General features: G+C 51.9%; 2 protein-coding genes across 2 annotated transcripts in view; both read left to right on the top strand.

Annotated features, from left to right (window-relative positions):
- ZNF213 (zinc finger protein 213) overlaps positions 1-3,922 on the top strand; it is a 6,335-nt gene extending 2,413 nt beyond the window's left edge. The window contains exons 2-5 of the mRNA XM_006897491.1: positions 888-1,005; positions 1,318-1,403; positions 1,616-1,739; positions 3,267-3,922. Of these exons, the coding sequence (XP_006897553.1) occupies positions 888-1,005; positions 1,318-1,403; positions 1,616-1,739; positions 3,267-3,922 (984 nt within the window). The remainder of the gene's footprint in view (positions 1-887; positions 1,006-1,317; positions 1,404-1,615; positions 1,740-3,266) is intronic.
- Positions 3,923-5,605: 1,683 nt separating this feature from the next.
- CASP16 (caspase 16, apoptosis-related cysteine peptidase (putative)) lies at positions 5,606-14,617 on the top strand. Its single transcript, XM_006897490.1, has 10 exons — positions 5,606-5,680; positions 5,760-5,897; positions 5,979-6,191; positions 7,124-7,175; positions 7,284-7,474; positions 8,045-8,267; positions 8,589-8,711; positions 13,579-13,653; positions 14,239-14,342; positions 14,504-14,617. The coding sequence occupies exons 1-10, from the start codon at positions 5,606-5,608 to the stop codon at positions 14,615-14,617; spliced, it is 1,308 nt and encodes a 435-aa protein (XP_006897552.1).
- The last annotated feature ends 27 nt before the right edge of the window (positions 14,618-14,644 follow it).

Raw genomic sequence — 14,644 nt, 5'->3', positions numbered from 1 at the left:
GAGAAGGTGAAGCCAGAATGTTCCCTGGAGTCAAGGATTCTGAAGATTCGTCTGACATACTTTGGGCATGTTGCAAGGAGGGACTGGTCCTTGGAGAGGGACATCATTTTTGGGAGAGTTGGGGGACGGCGCAGAAAAGGAAGACCCTCGATGAGATGGATCGATTCTGGAGTGGAGTGGTGGGAATGAATGTGTTTGAGACAGCAAGGTTGGCACAGGATAGAATGGCGTTTAGGGCTCTTGTACATAGGGTCGCTGTGAGTTGCAAATGACTCAATGGCACATAACAACGACAACTTAGAGCTAGGGATTTTGAACATTTCTTCATGTGCTTGTTGGCCGCCTGAATGTCGTCTTTGGTGAAGTGTCTATTCATATCCTGTGCCCATTTTTCAATTGGATTATTTACCTTTTCCTTGTTGTGGTGCTCAAATATTTTATAAATTCTAGATAGAAGTCCCTTATCTGACATGTCATTACCAAATACTTTTTCCCTGTCTGTGGCTTCCCATTTTACCCTGTTGGAGAAGTTTTTGGATGTGCATTATCATAAAGTTTTAACAGTGGAAGTTTCTCGGGTGCTGAGTAAGAGGCTGTATATGGGCTCTGCCTGGGCAGCAGAGTCTTCTCTGTATCCCTGGTCATAGGTCTTTGTGGCTTGGCATTGGAGGTCCTGATCTGGTCTCTTGGTTGATCCAGGAGGTTCCTGGGCGTGAAGCACTACCTGGTGTCACATTCGGCTCTGGCTTGTCCCTGAGGCCCCCACGTGCATTTCCTAGCCCGTACCCCAGCATCCTGAGGGTCGTCTCCCGTGTCTCCTTCCCAGGGATTAGACTGTCTCCCCCGACCTGGGCTCCGTCTGACCAGCATGTTGTGGTTTTGCACAGGACGTGCTCTCAGAGGAGGTGGAGCCCAAACCTGCAGTCCGGGGAGCCCCACCTAAGGAGTCTCCCCCAAAGACAGGACCCTGGGGCCGGCAGCCCCTGGAACAGCCCAAGCTGGATGGTGAGTAGGCCTCTCCTTGCAGGTAGGAGCAGCCCCCATGTGGTGGGCCACCTCCTTGACCCTGGAATGTGTGTGTACATGTGTCAGGATGTCTTGGGGCATCCTGATATGTGTGTGAGTGTGCATACACGTGTGGTTAGTGTGTGCATATGCATGTAGCTCTGTGCCTGGGTGTCTGAGGACGGGCATGTGGAGATGTACATGGGTCTGTGGCTGGGGTCAAGAATGTGTGTCTGGGTCTGGGCAGGGAAGGGTGTGAGGACTCTGTCCCAGCATCCGGTGACATCTCTGAGGTTGTGTTCTTTCTCTCAGCCCAGCCTGTCTGCCATCCACCTTCCCTTCTTAAAGAGGGATACCCTGGAGAGACTGTGAACAGCTGTCTTACCTCTGGGGTTCACGTAGGTACCACCCCCACCACATACGTACTCCTCCCCCATCTTCCTTAAAGTTTTGTCACCATCCACTGTAGTGGGCCTTGTCTTCCCATTGAGGCCTCTTCCATCTGTCCTGATCCTGTCTGACCTCATCCCAAGCCCTTTCCGATCCCGCCCCTGGCTACCAGAGTCCCAGACAAGTCAGCTCTGAGCTGTGTCTCCTCGCCTTCTTCCAGGGACCTGTGACGTTTGGAGATGTGCCCTTCTACTTCTCTCGGGAAGAGTGGGGATCCCTGGACCCTGGTCAGAGGGATCTGTTCTGGGACATAAAACGGGAAAACTCACGGAACGTCACCCTGGGTAAATAGTGGACCCAGCCAGGGATCCAAGGAGAGGAGGCTGCAGCCTTTCTGGGGGCCCCTGGCAGGCCAAGCTCCCTGTCCTAACAGCACCCTCAGTTCTTCCTCCACCACCCCTGGTCCAGGACAGCTGCAGGTGCTTTGAAGGGGGCCCTCCCTGGCCTCCGCCCAGTAGCGCTGTGGTTCCTCTGCTGTGTCGTCAGTTCATTTCTTGTATCTCTGAACATGTGTAATAAGTGGCAGGGTGGCGAATTCTCTTAGAGCATTTTCTCCATTGATTCCGAGCACGCAAAGGAACCCGAGGCTGGATGCCAGTGGGGCAAAGCTGGACTTCCCAGCCTGCTGGTGCAGGGAATGGCCCCTTTGTGCTAACTGGACCCTCTTTCCTCGAGCTGCCTTCCCAAACCAGGGCTGCTAACCAGGCAACCAGCAGTGTGAACCTACCAGTCAGTCCACGGGAGTGGAGGTCCCTCCTCTTCAGATTTCCAGCCTTTGAAACCCAGCAGAGGGTCTCTAAGAGCCAGAATCAACTTTGCGGCAGTGGGATTGAGTTTTGATTCCCAGACCAGGGCCTCCTAAACAGTCTTTGGAAAGCACCTCATTTAACTCTGACCATCTGCGGGGGGATGATCTGCCCACTTGGACTCCAGGAGTTGGTGCTCTGTGAACAGCCATGTCCCCGAGATGTTTTTAGTTCCTTAGTTTCAGATAGTGAGTGAGATAGCTTTAGAAATGTACCTCAATCTTTCGGTTAGGGAGTTTCATTTTTTTTGTTTTCCCTTGAACCCAGGTGGTGTAGTGTCTAAGTGTTTGATAGCCAAAACATCCTCAGTTCGGACCCACCAACCAACCACTCTTAGGGAGAAAGGTGTGGCTTTCTGATTCCTCTGAATTTTGTGGGCCTGAATTCCATGGGATAAAAGTTCTGTTCCATCCTACAGGGTGATGAGGCAACTGTGGCTATCACTTCCCTAAATGATCCTGCGGGCAGGACTGCACTGTCCTGCTGCCTCACTGCACTCAGGACTGACCTGCAGCACACAGCAGTGCTCCTGCCCCCTAGTTATCAGCAAGTGTTGCCCTGGTGCGACAGTGCTTGCTGGTGCCACTGTTCACCTTACAGGCTTGTCTGTTTTGGGCAGAAAGTTGAGCCACCTGGCTGCCTTCACTTCCAGACCTGAATGGAGACCAAGGCTACAACCTCAAGAGTCCAGTCTCTGTCAGGCCCGTAGTAAGCCTGGTCCCTTTTTTTATAATGATTTTAATTTACATTTCCCCCTCACTCTATACAGGAGAGTGTGTTTCCTTTTGGATTTGAGTAGCTAAGGTTCAGACTCAGGGCCTTGAATCTGAACTAGAAGTCATGGGCCTGTGAGAGCCTCGGATTACCTCCCACCCACTGGATTCCTTGGCTTTATCTCTGAACAACACTGCTTGCATGATTTCCTGGTGCCTGCATTGACAGGCTGGCAGCTCCTGCTGAGACCTGCTGGTAGGGACTCAGGAGGCCACCTTTCCATCCCTGCAGGTTTGAGACTCAAAACCCAGAGGGAACGGTCCCCGCTGGAGCCAGTGGCAGCATCTCTGCGCCAGGCTAGCCGCAAGCCCCCCGTGTCCTGCAGCCCCGAAGAGGGTGAGGCGGGCGACAGCGAGGAGCAGCCACAAGCACCACGGAGCCCAGTAGCGGGCCCACGGCGGGGACGGCCGCCCACACGCTGTCGGCAGTTCCGGGACCTGGTGGCTGAGAAGCCGCACGTCTGCGTGCAGTGCGGGAAGCGCTTCCGCTGGGGCTCTGACCTGGCCCGGCATCAGCGCACGCACACGGGCGAGAAGCCGCACAAGTGCCAGGAGTGCGAGCGCAGCTTTCGCAGCTCATCCGACTTGTCGCGCCACCAGGGCGTGCACACCGGCCAGAAGCCCTTCTCCTGCCCCGAGTGCGGCAAGAGTTTCAGCCGCAGCGCCTATCTGGCCGACCACCAGCGCATCCACACGGGCGAAAAGCCCTTTGGCTGCAGTGAGTGCGGCAAGAGCTTCTCGCTGCGCTCCTACCTGTTGGACCACAGGCGCGTGCACACCGGCGAGCGGCCCTTCGGCTGTGGGGAGTGTGACAAGAGCTTCAAGCAGCGTGCCCACCTCATTGCCCACCAGAGCCTGCATGCCAAAATGGCCCAGCCTGTGGGCTGACCAAGCGACACTCAGTGGGCTCTCCTGGCTGTACTGGTGGCCCTCACCCTCCTGTGTGCTCCACTGGCCTGGGCCTGGCCTGGAGTGGAAACCCCTGCATCCTGTCACCCCTCCCTGCACTCCATGCCTCTTCTCTCTGGCTGGCTTTGGCAGTGACCTCAGACAGCGTGGAAGCCTGGGGAAGCATAGCCTCAGGAGGGTGCAGACATGACCAGGGCCCTGTCCCAGAGCCTCTGGCCTTCCTTTGACCCAGGACCCTGCCAAACTGTACCCTCCAGCACAGGTGGAGGGCATGCATTGGCCCCTGCTCTGGACTCTGTAAGGGCATCCATCCCCCCACTGGTTGTCTGAATCCTGAGTGAGGCTGGCCACAGGGTGGTGCAAGTCTCCTCTCTGGGCCCTCTGTATGTCCTGTGATCTCCACTCTGGCCCAAAGACGTAAGCTGCCTAGCTTCTCAGTACTGTGTCCAGGGAGCTATCCCCTGTCCAGTTTGTGAGGGGACGGGGACCTGTCACCTATCTCACATCCATGTTTATTTTGTTGGAACACTAACACTGGGCCAGTTTTACGCAAACCCCATGGACACTATATTGGGGCTGTGTGTTGGATTTGTTTGTAGTTTTGCATTAACAGGTGGACCACCAGCCTACTTCCTTGGGAGTGGGTTTGAGTAAACAAAAGCACTTCCCTCCTACCTGCTCCAGTCTTTGCTATGTGGGAAGGTTGGGCCAGGGGGCTGTGGGCTGTAGTTGGTCAACACTGGGTGGTTGCCACACCCTGGCCTCAAAGCACCTCCAGTTCTGTCTGTCTCCTATAGCACCCTAGCCTAGGGGTGCTCAGGAGGTGATAGCAGGTGGTACCCCTTCCCACACTGGCCAAGTGAGGGATAAATGGATTCAGAATTGAGGAGCCCCACAGGGTATGGGCCTCATCCAGCACTGCTTTCCTCCCCACTGGTCACATGGGACCCTCAGAAGCAGCAGGACTCTAGGGCTGTGTATACATGTTGGCTGACCAGGACTCTGGCCCTGCCTTCCTTGGCTAGAGGTGACCAGTGAGTCTGGAAGGACCTGGCAAATGCTCAGCCCCATGGTGGGGCCTACCCTGTGACCTGCATAGCAGATGCCGTGTGCGTGCAGGTGCACGCTGGTCACTAAAAGCCCTCCTCTCCCTACTTGACCCTCTTCTGGATGCCAGGATGGTGACCTCTGTGGGTTACATAGAAGGGAAGTAGAGGAAGGGGGAGGAGAGCCTCTCAGCCCCTCCTCAACCACCTTAATTTACATCTTCTGAAATGAGGGCCAAAGACCATGAATCCCATGGTGGCCCCCTAAGCTGCTCCTTTTCACCTGTAGTTGTGTACGCGGAAGTGAGGGCTCAGTGAGCAGTGCAAGGAAACTGTGGGCTTGGCAGGCTGGTCTGGAGGGGAGCCGTCAGGTATAACAAAATCAGATAAGAGCCTAGGCCAGGAGCTAAGAATAGGACCTGGTGGGAGTGTGGGGTGCCAGCTGGGACGTCCCTTAGAACTAGACTGAGAAATCAGATTCCCAGGATAGGGGACAAGAGTCCAGCGCAGCTTATAAACAGCTGATAGGGACAGCACTTTGCTAGAGGGCAAGGGTTGGAACCCAGGCACAGTGGCTGGGGCCCAGGGAGAGTGTAGAGGAAGCCCCATTGACACCATGGCTTTCCTAGTGGCTGGAACTCTCCGAGTGGCCGCACAGACAGCAGACGCCCAGGAGAGCCTGGACAGAAAGGTAATGGGAGTCCTGGCCTGGCCGGCACCCAGCTCCTGGCTGTGGCAGTCCCAATCTCACTCTGGTCCTGCCTCTTCAGGGGAGGTACAGCATGCTGGGCCTTCGGGTGGCCCTGATACTCAGCAGTCCAGGGTTGTCAGCTGCCACTGTTACCCTGGCGGGTGTGCTGCAGGCCCTGGGCTTTGAGAGTCTGCAGCAGAGGGGAGTTCCCGTTCAGGTGAGCTATCGCTCCTGTGGCCCAGCCCTGTCGGCTGCACCCCTGGGTCCTGAGAGCCTGAACTCCTGCTCTTGCTTCCAGGGTTTTCTGGAGGAGTTGACTCTCTTCAGAGAGCAGCTGGACACCCGTGGGGTGCCCATAGGCTGTGCTCTGGTGGTCTTGGTGGCCCCACGAGGGCAGCTGAGGAGGCCCCAGAAGCTGATCCGAGAGCTGAGTTGCTGTGAGGCCCTGCGTGGCCGCCCCAAGCTCTTCCTACTTCTCTCGAGTGCTCCGGGGGGTGAGTGGGTCCTGCAAGTATCCCAGCTTTGGGGCAAGGCAAAGCCAACCTGGGGGACAGGATGGATGGGCAGAATTGGGGTTCCCTCCATGCCAATGTGCTGCTCCTGTGCTCAGCTACCCTGGAACCTGGAACCTTCCTCTTGGGCCTGGCGGATCTCTGCAGCCTCTGTCCTCATTGGTCCCTGCTGCAACTTCTCACAGAGGTGGGGACTGGGCAGGGGCCTAAGGAGGGGCTGTATTGGGCACCCACCCTGCTCCATGGTAGTGCTGAAACGTGTCCCTGCCTGGCCTTCCACCCAGGTCCTCAGCCTCCACCTATGCTGCCACCCCACAGCTCGCTCACTCCAAAACCCTGTGCCTTTGCCTCCAAGTCCATACCCTCTGCTTCCTGCACAGTCCCTTTCGGGCGGCCAGCAACATCCTTCCTCGCACATACCCCCTGGAAAATGTGTCCTTCATTCACACTCAAGTGGTGACCTAAACCAGGTCCTGCACCAGGTCCTGGAGGCTGGAAACAGATCAGGCTGCTCAGACCCTAGGTCTCACTGTGCAGCCCCTAGGCTCTGCTCCTAGCTCACCATGAGCCCTCTGGAAGGGCATGCATAGGGCCTCTGCTCTAGAGAGCCCTCACCCCTTGCACTCGGAGCCCCAGGGGTCATGAGGTGTGCAGCCATGAGCCCCATGTCAGGCAAGTCCATGACCTTGAACCTGAATTAGAACATAAACCCTGCCTATTTCAGTCTAGACAGTGACCCCAAACAGCAGTGGTCATTAATTGCTCCCTGAAACCAGGGTTCTGGCTTCCTGCTTGGGTTAGGACCCCTCTGGCATCTGCCTTCTCAACAGAGCAGCCCCCTGACAAGTTCTCTGTCCCCACATCCTCCCTGCCAGGTATTTCGGAGGACAACTGAGTCCACTGGGGGCATCTTCTGCCCACTTCTTTGCAGCTCCTTGCGGGGGACCCTATGCCTGGGAGATGTGCAGGCCTGGGGATCAGAGGTGAGCAGGACAAAGAGGGGTTGTTTGGTCCTGTGACCACAGCTGAGAGTGAGACAGGGCCAGGTGGACCCCAGGTGGGGCAGGCAAAGTGCCCTCTCCCACATTTAGGACCAGTCTTCATCTTGCTGCAGCTGGAGCCTGCCCCCAGTGCACAGTACGACCTATCTGGGGCCAAGGCTGCCCTCCTCCTGGCCACTATTCAGGACAGGTCTGGGGCCCAGCATGACGTGGAGGCACTGAGAAGTCTGTGCCAGACCCTGGGCTTTAAGACCACTGTGAGGACAGACCTTACAGCTCAGGTAAGAGGAGGAATTTCTGATGGGCTGTGACTAAAGGCCCTCACTACAGAACTGGAGGGCAGGAAGTTCACCCAGAAGTCTAGCCTCCATCCTTCCTGCTGCATGCCACTGTAGCTCTCTTCCCAGGGTTCCTGTAGTCTTCCACGCTATAGGATCCTTTGATCCCCAGCTTGAGGTCACAGTTGGGCCCTTGAGCTTTACCTACAAGCATCTTGATTTCTTTCTTGGTCTCCCATCACTTTCTGGCAGCTCCCCTGCTCCCCGAGCGCACCAGCTGTGGAAAGTTGGATTAAGAGAGAAAGACAAGGACTGACACAGTGACATATGAGCATTATCAGACTGTGAGGCTGGGGCAGGATAAGGCCAGGTGCTGATTTGTTGTTCTTAAGGTCCCTGAGTCATAGTGAACTTGGGGCACCTAACAACTACAACAATGAGGCAATGCCTGGACTTGCAGCAGAACCAGAGAAAGGACTTCTCATGGGGCTGGAGGCTGGTGGGGGAAAGAGGGTGGGTGAGCAGGAGGCAGGAAGACACAGGACAGCTTTTAATCTTGTTTTACAACACAAGGCTTTCCAAGAGGAGCTGGCCCAGTTCCGGGGGCAACTGGACACCCATAGAGTCCCCGTGAGCTGTGCCCTGGTGGCTCTGATGGCCCATGGTGGCCCAAAGGGCCAGTTGTTTGGGGCAGATGGACAGGAGGTGCAGCCAAAGGCCCTGGTGCTGGAGCTGAGCCGTTGCTGGGCGCTGCAGGGCTGCCCCAAGATCTTCCTGCTCCAGGCCTGCCGAGGGGGTGAGTAGGGCCTAGGGCCCATATGGAGGTCACTTGGTGCCAACCTCGACCTGCTTCCTCCTGCCTGGCTTGCCTTCTTGGCTTGCTGGCCACCTCTTCAAGGAAGCCTGCACCCTGTGCTCTCTGACCATTTGGCCATCCCCTCCTAGACTCCATACACTAGAAGTGACTACTGCATTCTGGATGTTCCAGCCTGTCAGCCCTGTCTGGAACTCCAGGGCTGGGAACTCATTTTGACTGTGAGGTTCAAAGGGGCTCAGGACCCCTGGGAGGCATCTGTGTCTGTCTGCCAAGTGATGGTACTTTCCTCTCCCTGCCCAGGACACAGGGACTCTGGCATGAGGCCAACTGCTCTCTCCTGGCTCTGGCGCTGGCTGAGTGCCCCTCCCGCTGCAACCATCCCCTCCCATGCCGATGTCCTCCAGGTTTATGCCAATGTCCAAGGTGGGTTCTGCCTCCTGAACCCTGGTGTGGGCAAGACTGGTGGTGGAAACCTTCCAAAAAGCATCTTCAGACTGCTAAGAAGAGGGAAGGGAAGGATCCTGAACTCTGGAAGTCATCTGGGATATGAGAACTTCTACTTGAATTTCCAAACAGTCCTCCTCCAGCTAGAGAGGTAAAATTGGACTTTCTAAAACCACTCAGTGGGTCAGCAACAAAAATGAAATTTGAACTTAGCTGTCTTTCCTGCCCTGCATTCTTTCCATTCTTGGCAACCTGCTGGTGTGTGGTAGTTAAGATGTCCAGCAGCTAATGGAAAGGCCAAGGGCTCAAACCTACCAGCTGCTTGGATGAAGAAAGAAGCCACCTTCTTCTTCCATAAAGATTGGTAGCTGTTGTTAGGTGAGATCCATTTGGCTCTGGGTCACAGTGATGCTGTGTCCAACAGATCTAAACTTTGCCCTATCCTGAGCCATCTTCACAATCTCTATCATGTACAAACCCATTATTGCCATCACTGTGCTAATCCATCTCATTGAGGGTCTTCCTTTCCTCTGACTCTTCCTTTCCAAGCATGATGTCCTTTTCTAGGGACTGGTCCTTCCTTACCACATGTCCACAGTTCATAAGATGATGTCTCACTGCTCTGGCTGCATTTATTCCGCAACAGATTTGTTTATTCTTTTGCAATCTAGAGTTTATTTAGTGGAAAGGAGTTTCACTGCCAACCCAAAGGCACACACAGTTCAAATCCATCAGCTTCTCAAATGGGTTATCTATTGGTAGGTACCATCCAGATGACTGTAACTTCTAGTGACCAGCAAACAACAGCTCTGAACTTTGCCCTATACCATACCACCTCCTTACAACCTCATCATGTGCTTAAGCCTGTTATAATCAGTCCGTATTGCTAGGGTTCTTCCTCTGATCCTCCACTTTCCCAGAATGATGTCCTTTTCCAAGGACTTGCCTTTCCTGACAACACGCCCAAAGCATGTGAGACAGAATTTCACCATTTTTGCTTCTTAGGAGCATCTGGTTGCACCTCTTCTGAGACAGATTTTGTGTTCTTTGGGCAATCTGTGAGATAGCCAGGACCTTCTTTAGCATTGATTTTTTTTTTCTTTTGCCATCTTTATTCATTATTCAACTTTCAGATGCACAGAAAGCAACTGAAAAGATCATGGCTTGGATCAGGCACACGTTAGTCTCTAGGCTGGTATTTTTGCTCTTTAACACTTTGGAGAAGTCCTTAACAGTACATTTTCCCAGAACAACTCATGTTTTGATTTTGTGACTATTGTCACTATGGGTGTTGATTATGAATCCAAGTGAAAGAAAATTACTAACAATTTCCATCTTCTTTCCATCTATCATGATGTTGCCTGTTGGCCTAGTGGTAAGCGTTTCTGTTTTCTTGATTTTAAGAAGAAATTTATGTTAAAGGCTGTATTATTTGATCTTCTGCAACAAGTGTCTCAAATCAACTACTTTCTGCAAGTAAGGCTATGTCATCTGCATGACAGAGGTTGTTGGTAAGTCTTACTCTAATCCTGATACTACACTGTTCTTCATAAAGTCCAGCTTGTTGAATTATTTGGTCAGCATATAGATTGAGTATGTATGGAGAGAGACTATAACCCTTATACACACTTTTCCTGATTTTATTGCCTCTGAAAACCCTGGAAGGTCAATTATGAGTTAATTCTGACATGAGGCACATAACAAAAGGCATCCATTCTTCTGTCTTCCTTATTTGATCACATGCATGTGAAGCAACTGAAAATACTGTATCTTGGCTCAGGCACAACCTAGTCCTTAAGCTTACTTCCTTGCTTTTTAGGTTCTTAACTCCTTGACAGCCTTGGGTTGGTTCTACTTTGTTCTGCATGCTGTCATTGAGTCTGAATGGTTTGATGGCAGTGGATGGGTGCTGTCCTTGAACCAGAGGTCAGCAAGAATGTTCTTGGTAAAGCAGAGGTCAATCAAGAGGAGGAAGTGCCTCCCAATGAGATGGAGCCACACAGTAGCCACAACATCGGGCTTAAGCCCTGGACCTGGAGGGTTTATTTATTCTGTCATTATGGGGTAATGAAGTAGAACAACACCTATCAACCAGGAGGTTCCAGTAACAAAGCATGACAAATTAGTGGTTTGTGAGAACAGACTTACACTCTGTCACCATTCTGACAATCTGTGGGTTCTGAGATTTCAGTGTCAGCTATGTTGATGCCTTCTGAGGTTTTAAGAGGGAAACTGCCTCCCAGGCCAGTCAGTCAGTCAGCAGCCTGAGCTTGAGCTGCAACATCTCAGGTATTCTTCTCTCTGCTTATCTCTCTGCGTCCTTTGTATCTTTTTGTTTGTTTTAATTTTTTGTTTATGTATTTTTACTAATTTTGATCTATTACATTGGCACAAATTATAAAGAAAGAAATATTTATTGTTGACGTATTAGGCAGACAGCAGAGAACATAAATAAGTTTTTAATTTTTTCAGAACAAAGAATGTATCAAACAAAAGGCCTTTGATCTTGTGATTATGTTTTTAAATATTCATCCTAAGACTTGACTCAGATTAGAGTGCCAAAAAAAAATTACATGTGAAAGTGAACCTATGTTTATAAGACATTTATTGCCAATAATTGTTAAACTGGACTCTGAGTCCAGTATATTTTCAACTAGTAGTGACCCCATTGACAAGGTCTCAGCTCACTATTGTCAAGTCAGACCAACTCAGAGTCAACCCCCAGCACGTTTTCTGAGACTAAATTACATGGGAGGATGGAGGAGAGGGCCCAAATTCCTCTTGTGCATCCCTGGTGGGTTTGAATCGCCAGACACCCATGGATTTAGGCTTCACAACACAGCCCTCTATGGAGCAGCCCATTAGGGCTCTGAGCTCCATATGGCAGGATAGAACCAGCAATTCTTCCTTTTCTTTTATACCACTCTATTACTACCCAGTTGATTCCAGCTCACGAGGACACTCCATCTGGTTTCTGAGGTTATGAATCTTTATAAGAGTAAACTGCCCATATTTTTCCCTCAAAGGCTGTTGTTGTTGTTGTTATGTGCCGTCGAGTCGCTTGCGACTCATAGCGACCCTATGTACAACAGCCCTAAACTCCGCTCTGTCCTGTGCCAATCGCACTGTCTCTGACACTCCCATCCCAATTATCCCAGTCACTGAATCAATCCACCTCATAGAAGGCCTTCCTCTCCTGCGCTGTCCCTCCACCCTCCCAAGCATGATGTCCCTCTCTAAGGACCGGTCTCTCCTCACAACATGTCCAAAGTATGTTAGACGGAGCCTCAGAATCCTTGCCTCCAAGGAGCCACCCGGTTTAACCCTTTCCAGGACAAATCTGTTTGTTTTCCTAGCAGTCCATGGTATTCTCAATACTCTTCTCCAGCACCACATCTCAAAGGCATCAATTCTCCTTGGTCATTGTCCAACTCTCTGATGCATAACAAGTGATTGGGAAGACCATGGCCTGTATCAGACGCACCTTAGTCTCCAGAGAGACACCATTGCTCTTCAGTACTTTGGAGAGGTCCCTAACAGCAGATTTTCTCATGGCAATGCGCCTGTTAATTTCCTGGCTGCTGGTGCCAAGAGTGTTGACTATGGAGCCAAGCAAACTAAAGCTGTGTACAATCTCAATCTCTTCACCATCCATCCTGATGCTGCCAATTTGTCCAGTGGTGAGAATCTTTGTCTTCTTGACATTGAGCCTCAATCCATATTGTAGGCTGCAGTCCTTGACACTCTGCAGCAGGCGCTTCAGGTCCTCTTCAGTTTCAGCAAGCAGGATTGTGTCATTCGCATAACGCAGATTGTTGATAAATCATCCACCAATCTTGACCCCACATTTCTCCTCATAGAGCCCAGCCTCCCGGATAATCTGTTCTGCATATAGGTTGAAAAGGTATGGAGATAGGATGCATCCCTGGCGTACGCCCTTCCCAATTTTGAACCATGCAGTGTTCCCTTGCTCTGTTCTGACGACTGCCTCCTGGTCCAAGTATAAGTTTCACATTAGAATGATCAAGTGTTCTGGGATTCCCATTCTTCTCAGAGTCAGCCATAGTTTAATGATCTACACAGTCAGATGCCTTTGCGTAGTCAATGAAACACAGATAGACATTCCTCTGGTATTCCCTGCTTTCAGCCAAGATCCATCTAACATCAGCTACAATATCTCTAGTACCACGACCCCTTCTAAACCCAGCCTGGACTTCTGGTAGTTCTCTGTTGATGTGCTGTTCCAGTCGTTTTGGGATAATCTTCAGTAAAATCTTGCTTGCATGTGAAATCAGTGAGATTGTTCTGTAGTTTCCACATTCTGTTGGGTCACCTTTCTTTGGGATAGGAACAAATATCGATCTCTTCCAGTAAGTTGGCCAAGTGGTTGTTCTCCAGATTTCTTGGCACAATTTGGTGAGCACGTCCATGGCAGCATCTGTTAACTGAAATATGTCAATTGGTATACCATCTATGCCTGGAGCCTTATGTTTTGCCATTTCCTTCAAAGCAGCCTGAACTTCTTTCATCACCATAGGCTCTTGCTCTGATTGACTTTTCAGTTAGTACACACACACACACACACACACACACACACACACACACACCCCACCATGCCATTAGAGCTGCTGCTTCTTTTACATTAGCTGGTAAATGTCTTCCCAGGCCCTCCAAACATCTCTGCACAAAGCTACATTCACAGCAATCAGGAACTAGGACTTCAACATGGATTTTTCTTTTTTATTTGGAATAGGAGGGACATATTTCAATTCATAGCAAGTAGGGAGATCAGCAGGGGGTCTGTGGAGTCCCCTATGCTGGATTAGTGGAATGACTCTTCTTACAGGCAGCCACCCAGGGGGGCCCTCTCCAAGGAGCTCAAACAACGCAGATATCCTGATGGTCTATGCAGCAGCTGAAGGTAAGGGACAGGCCACCAAGAAGTTCATGTCTCACTTTCCGGTCTAAGGCCTGTGTATTGTGTGGCTAGAAGGAGGGTCACAGGGATGAATTCAGTTCCAGGTGTAAAATGTTTCCGAGGCTGTTAGCGCTAGGGGGGGGGGTGGGGGTGGGGGTGGGGGGAGGTCCTACGAGGCTCCACCAGATAAAAAAGCTTGACCATTTTTGTTCTTTTGAATTTTGTTTCCTGGACCATCTGTGGTGATCCCGTTCAGAGCGGTCAGCGGTCAGCTATCTGGGCAGCATGGGGTTCTTCTACAGGGTGTCTCGTGGAGGCTAAAGTTTATACCTTTGCATAATTGTTTCTGTGTTTCTTTGATTTTCCTCATGTGTCTAGTTACAGCTTAGACGGCTACACCAAAGCTTTTGAGATCCCCTCACCCTTCACAAAAATTGAGTATTCACTCATTCCTGATGTTCCAGATCCTGGTCTTTTGCCCTATTCCTAATGTACTATGTTTCTGCTGCTCCCCACCTGATGATGCCCAGCAATTCTGGGGACTGGAGTCCCCAGAAGGGACCTAAAGTTCCTGGTCCCCTGATCTAGGTTACGTGGCCTATCGGGACGAGAAGGGCTCAGACTTTATTCAGACGCTGGTGGAGGTCTTGGGAGCAAACCCTGGGGGAGACCTTTTGGAGCTGATGACTGAGGTTTGTGCGTGTGTGGCGGGGCTGGGGGTGGGGGGAAGACTGCGGTGGGACTGGACTCCCTCCTTTCCCCTAAACCCGACCAGGGGCTGGGGCTGCCCACAGGACGCCAGAATGACCACACAGTGGGGCGTCCTGGGCAGTGGCAAGCGTGGTCCTCACAGGTCAACAGGCGGGTGTGTGCGCTGGATGTGCTGGGCCGAGACAGCGAGGAGCCCTACAAGGCCTGCCTGGAGATCCGCAGCTCACTGCGGCGGCGCCTGTGCCTGCGGGCCTGAGTGCAGAGGCCCTGGAGCCCAGCATCG

The sequence above is a fragment of the Elephantulus edwardii genome, unplaced genomic scaffold (assembly GCF_000299155.1).
Source record: "Elephantulus edwardii isolate Elephantulus edwardi_28Jun2011 unplaced genomic scaffold, EleEdw1.0 scaffold00209, whole genome shotgun sequence".
Lineage (NCBI taxonomy): Eukaryota > Metazoa > Chordata > Mammalia > Macroscelidea > Macroscelididae > Elephantulus > Elephantulus edwardii.
The sequence above is the reverse complement of the archived record's forward strand: the minus strand, read 5'-3'. Positions and strand labels throughout refer to the sequence as shown.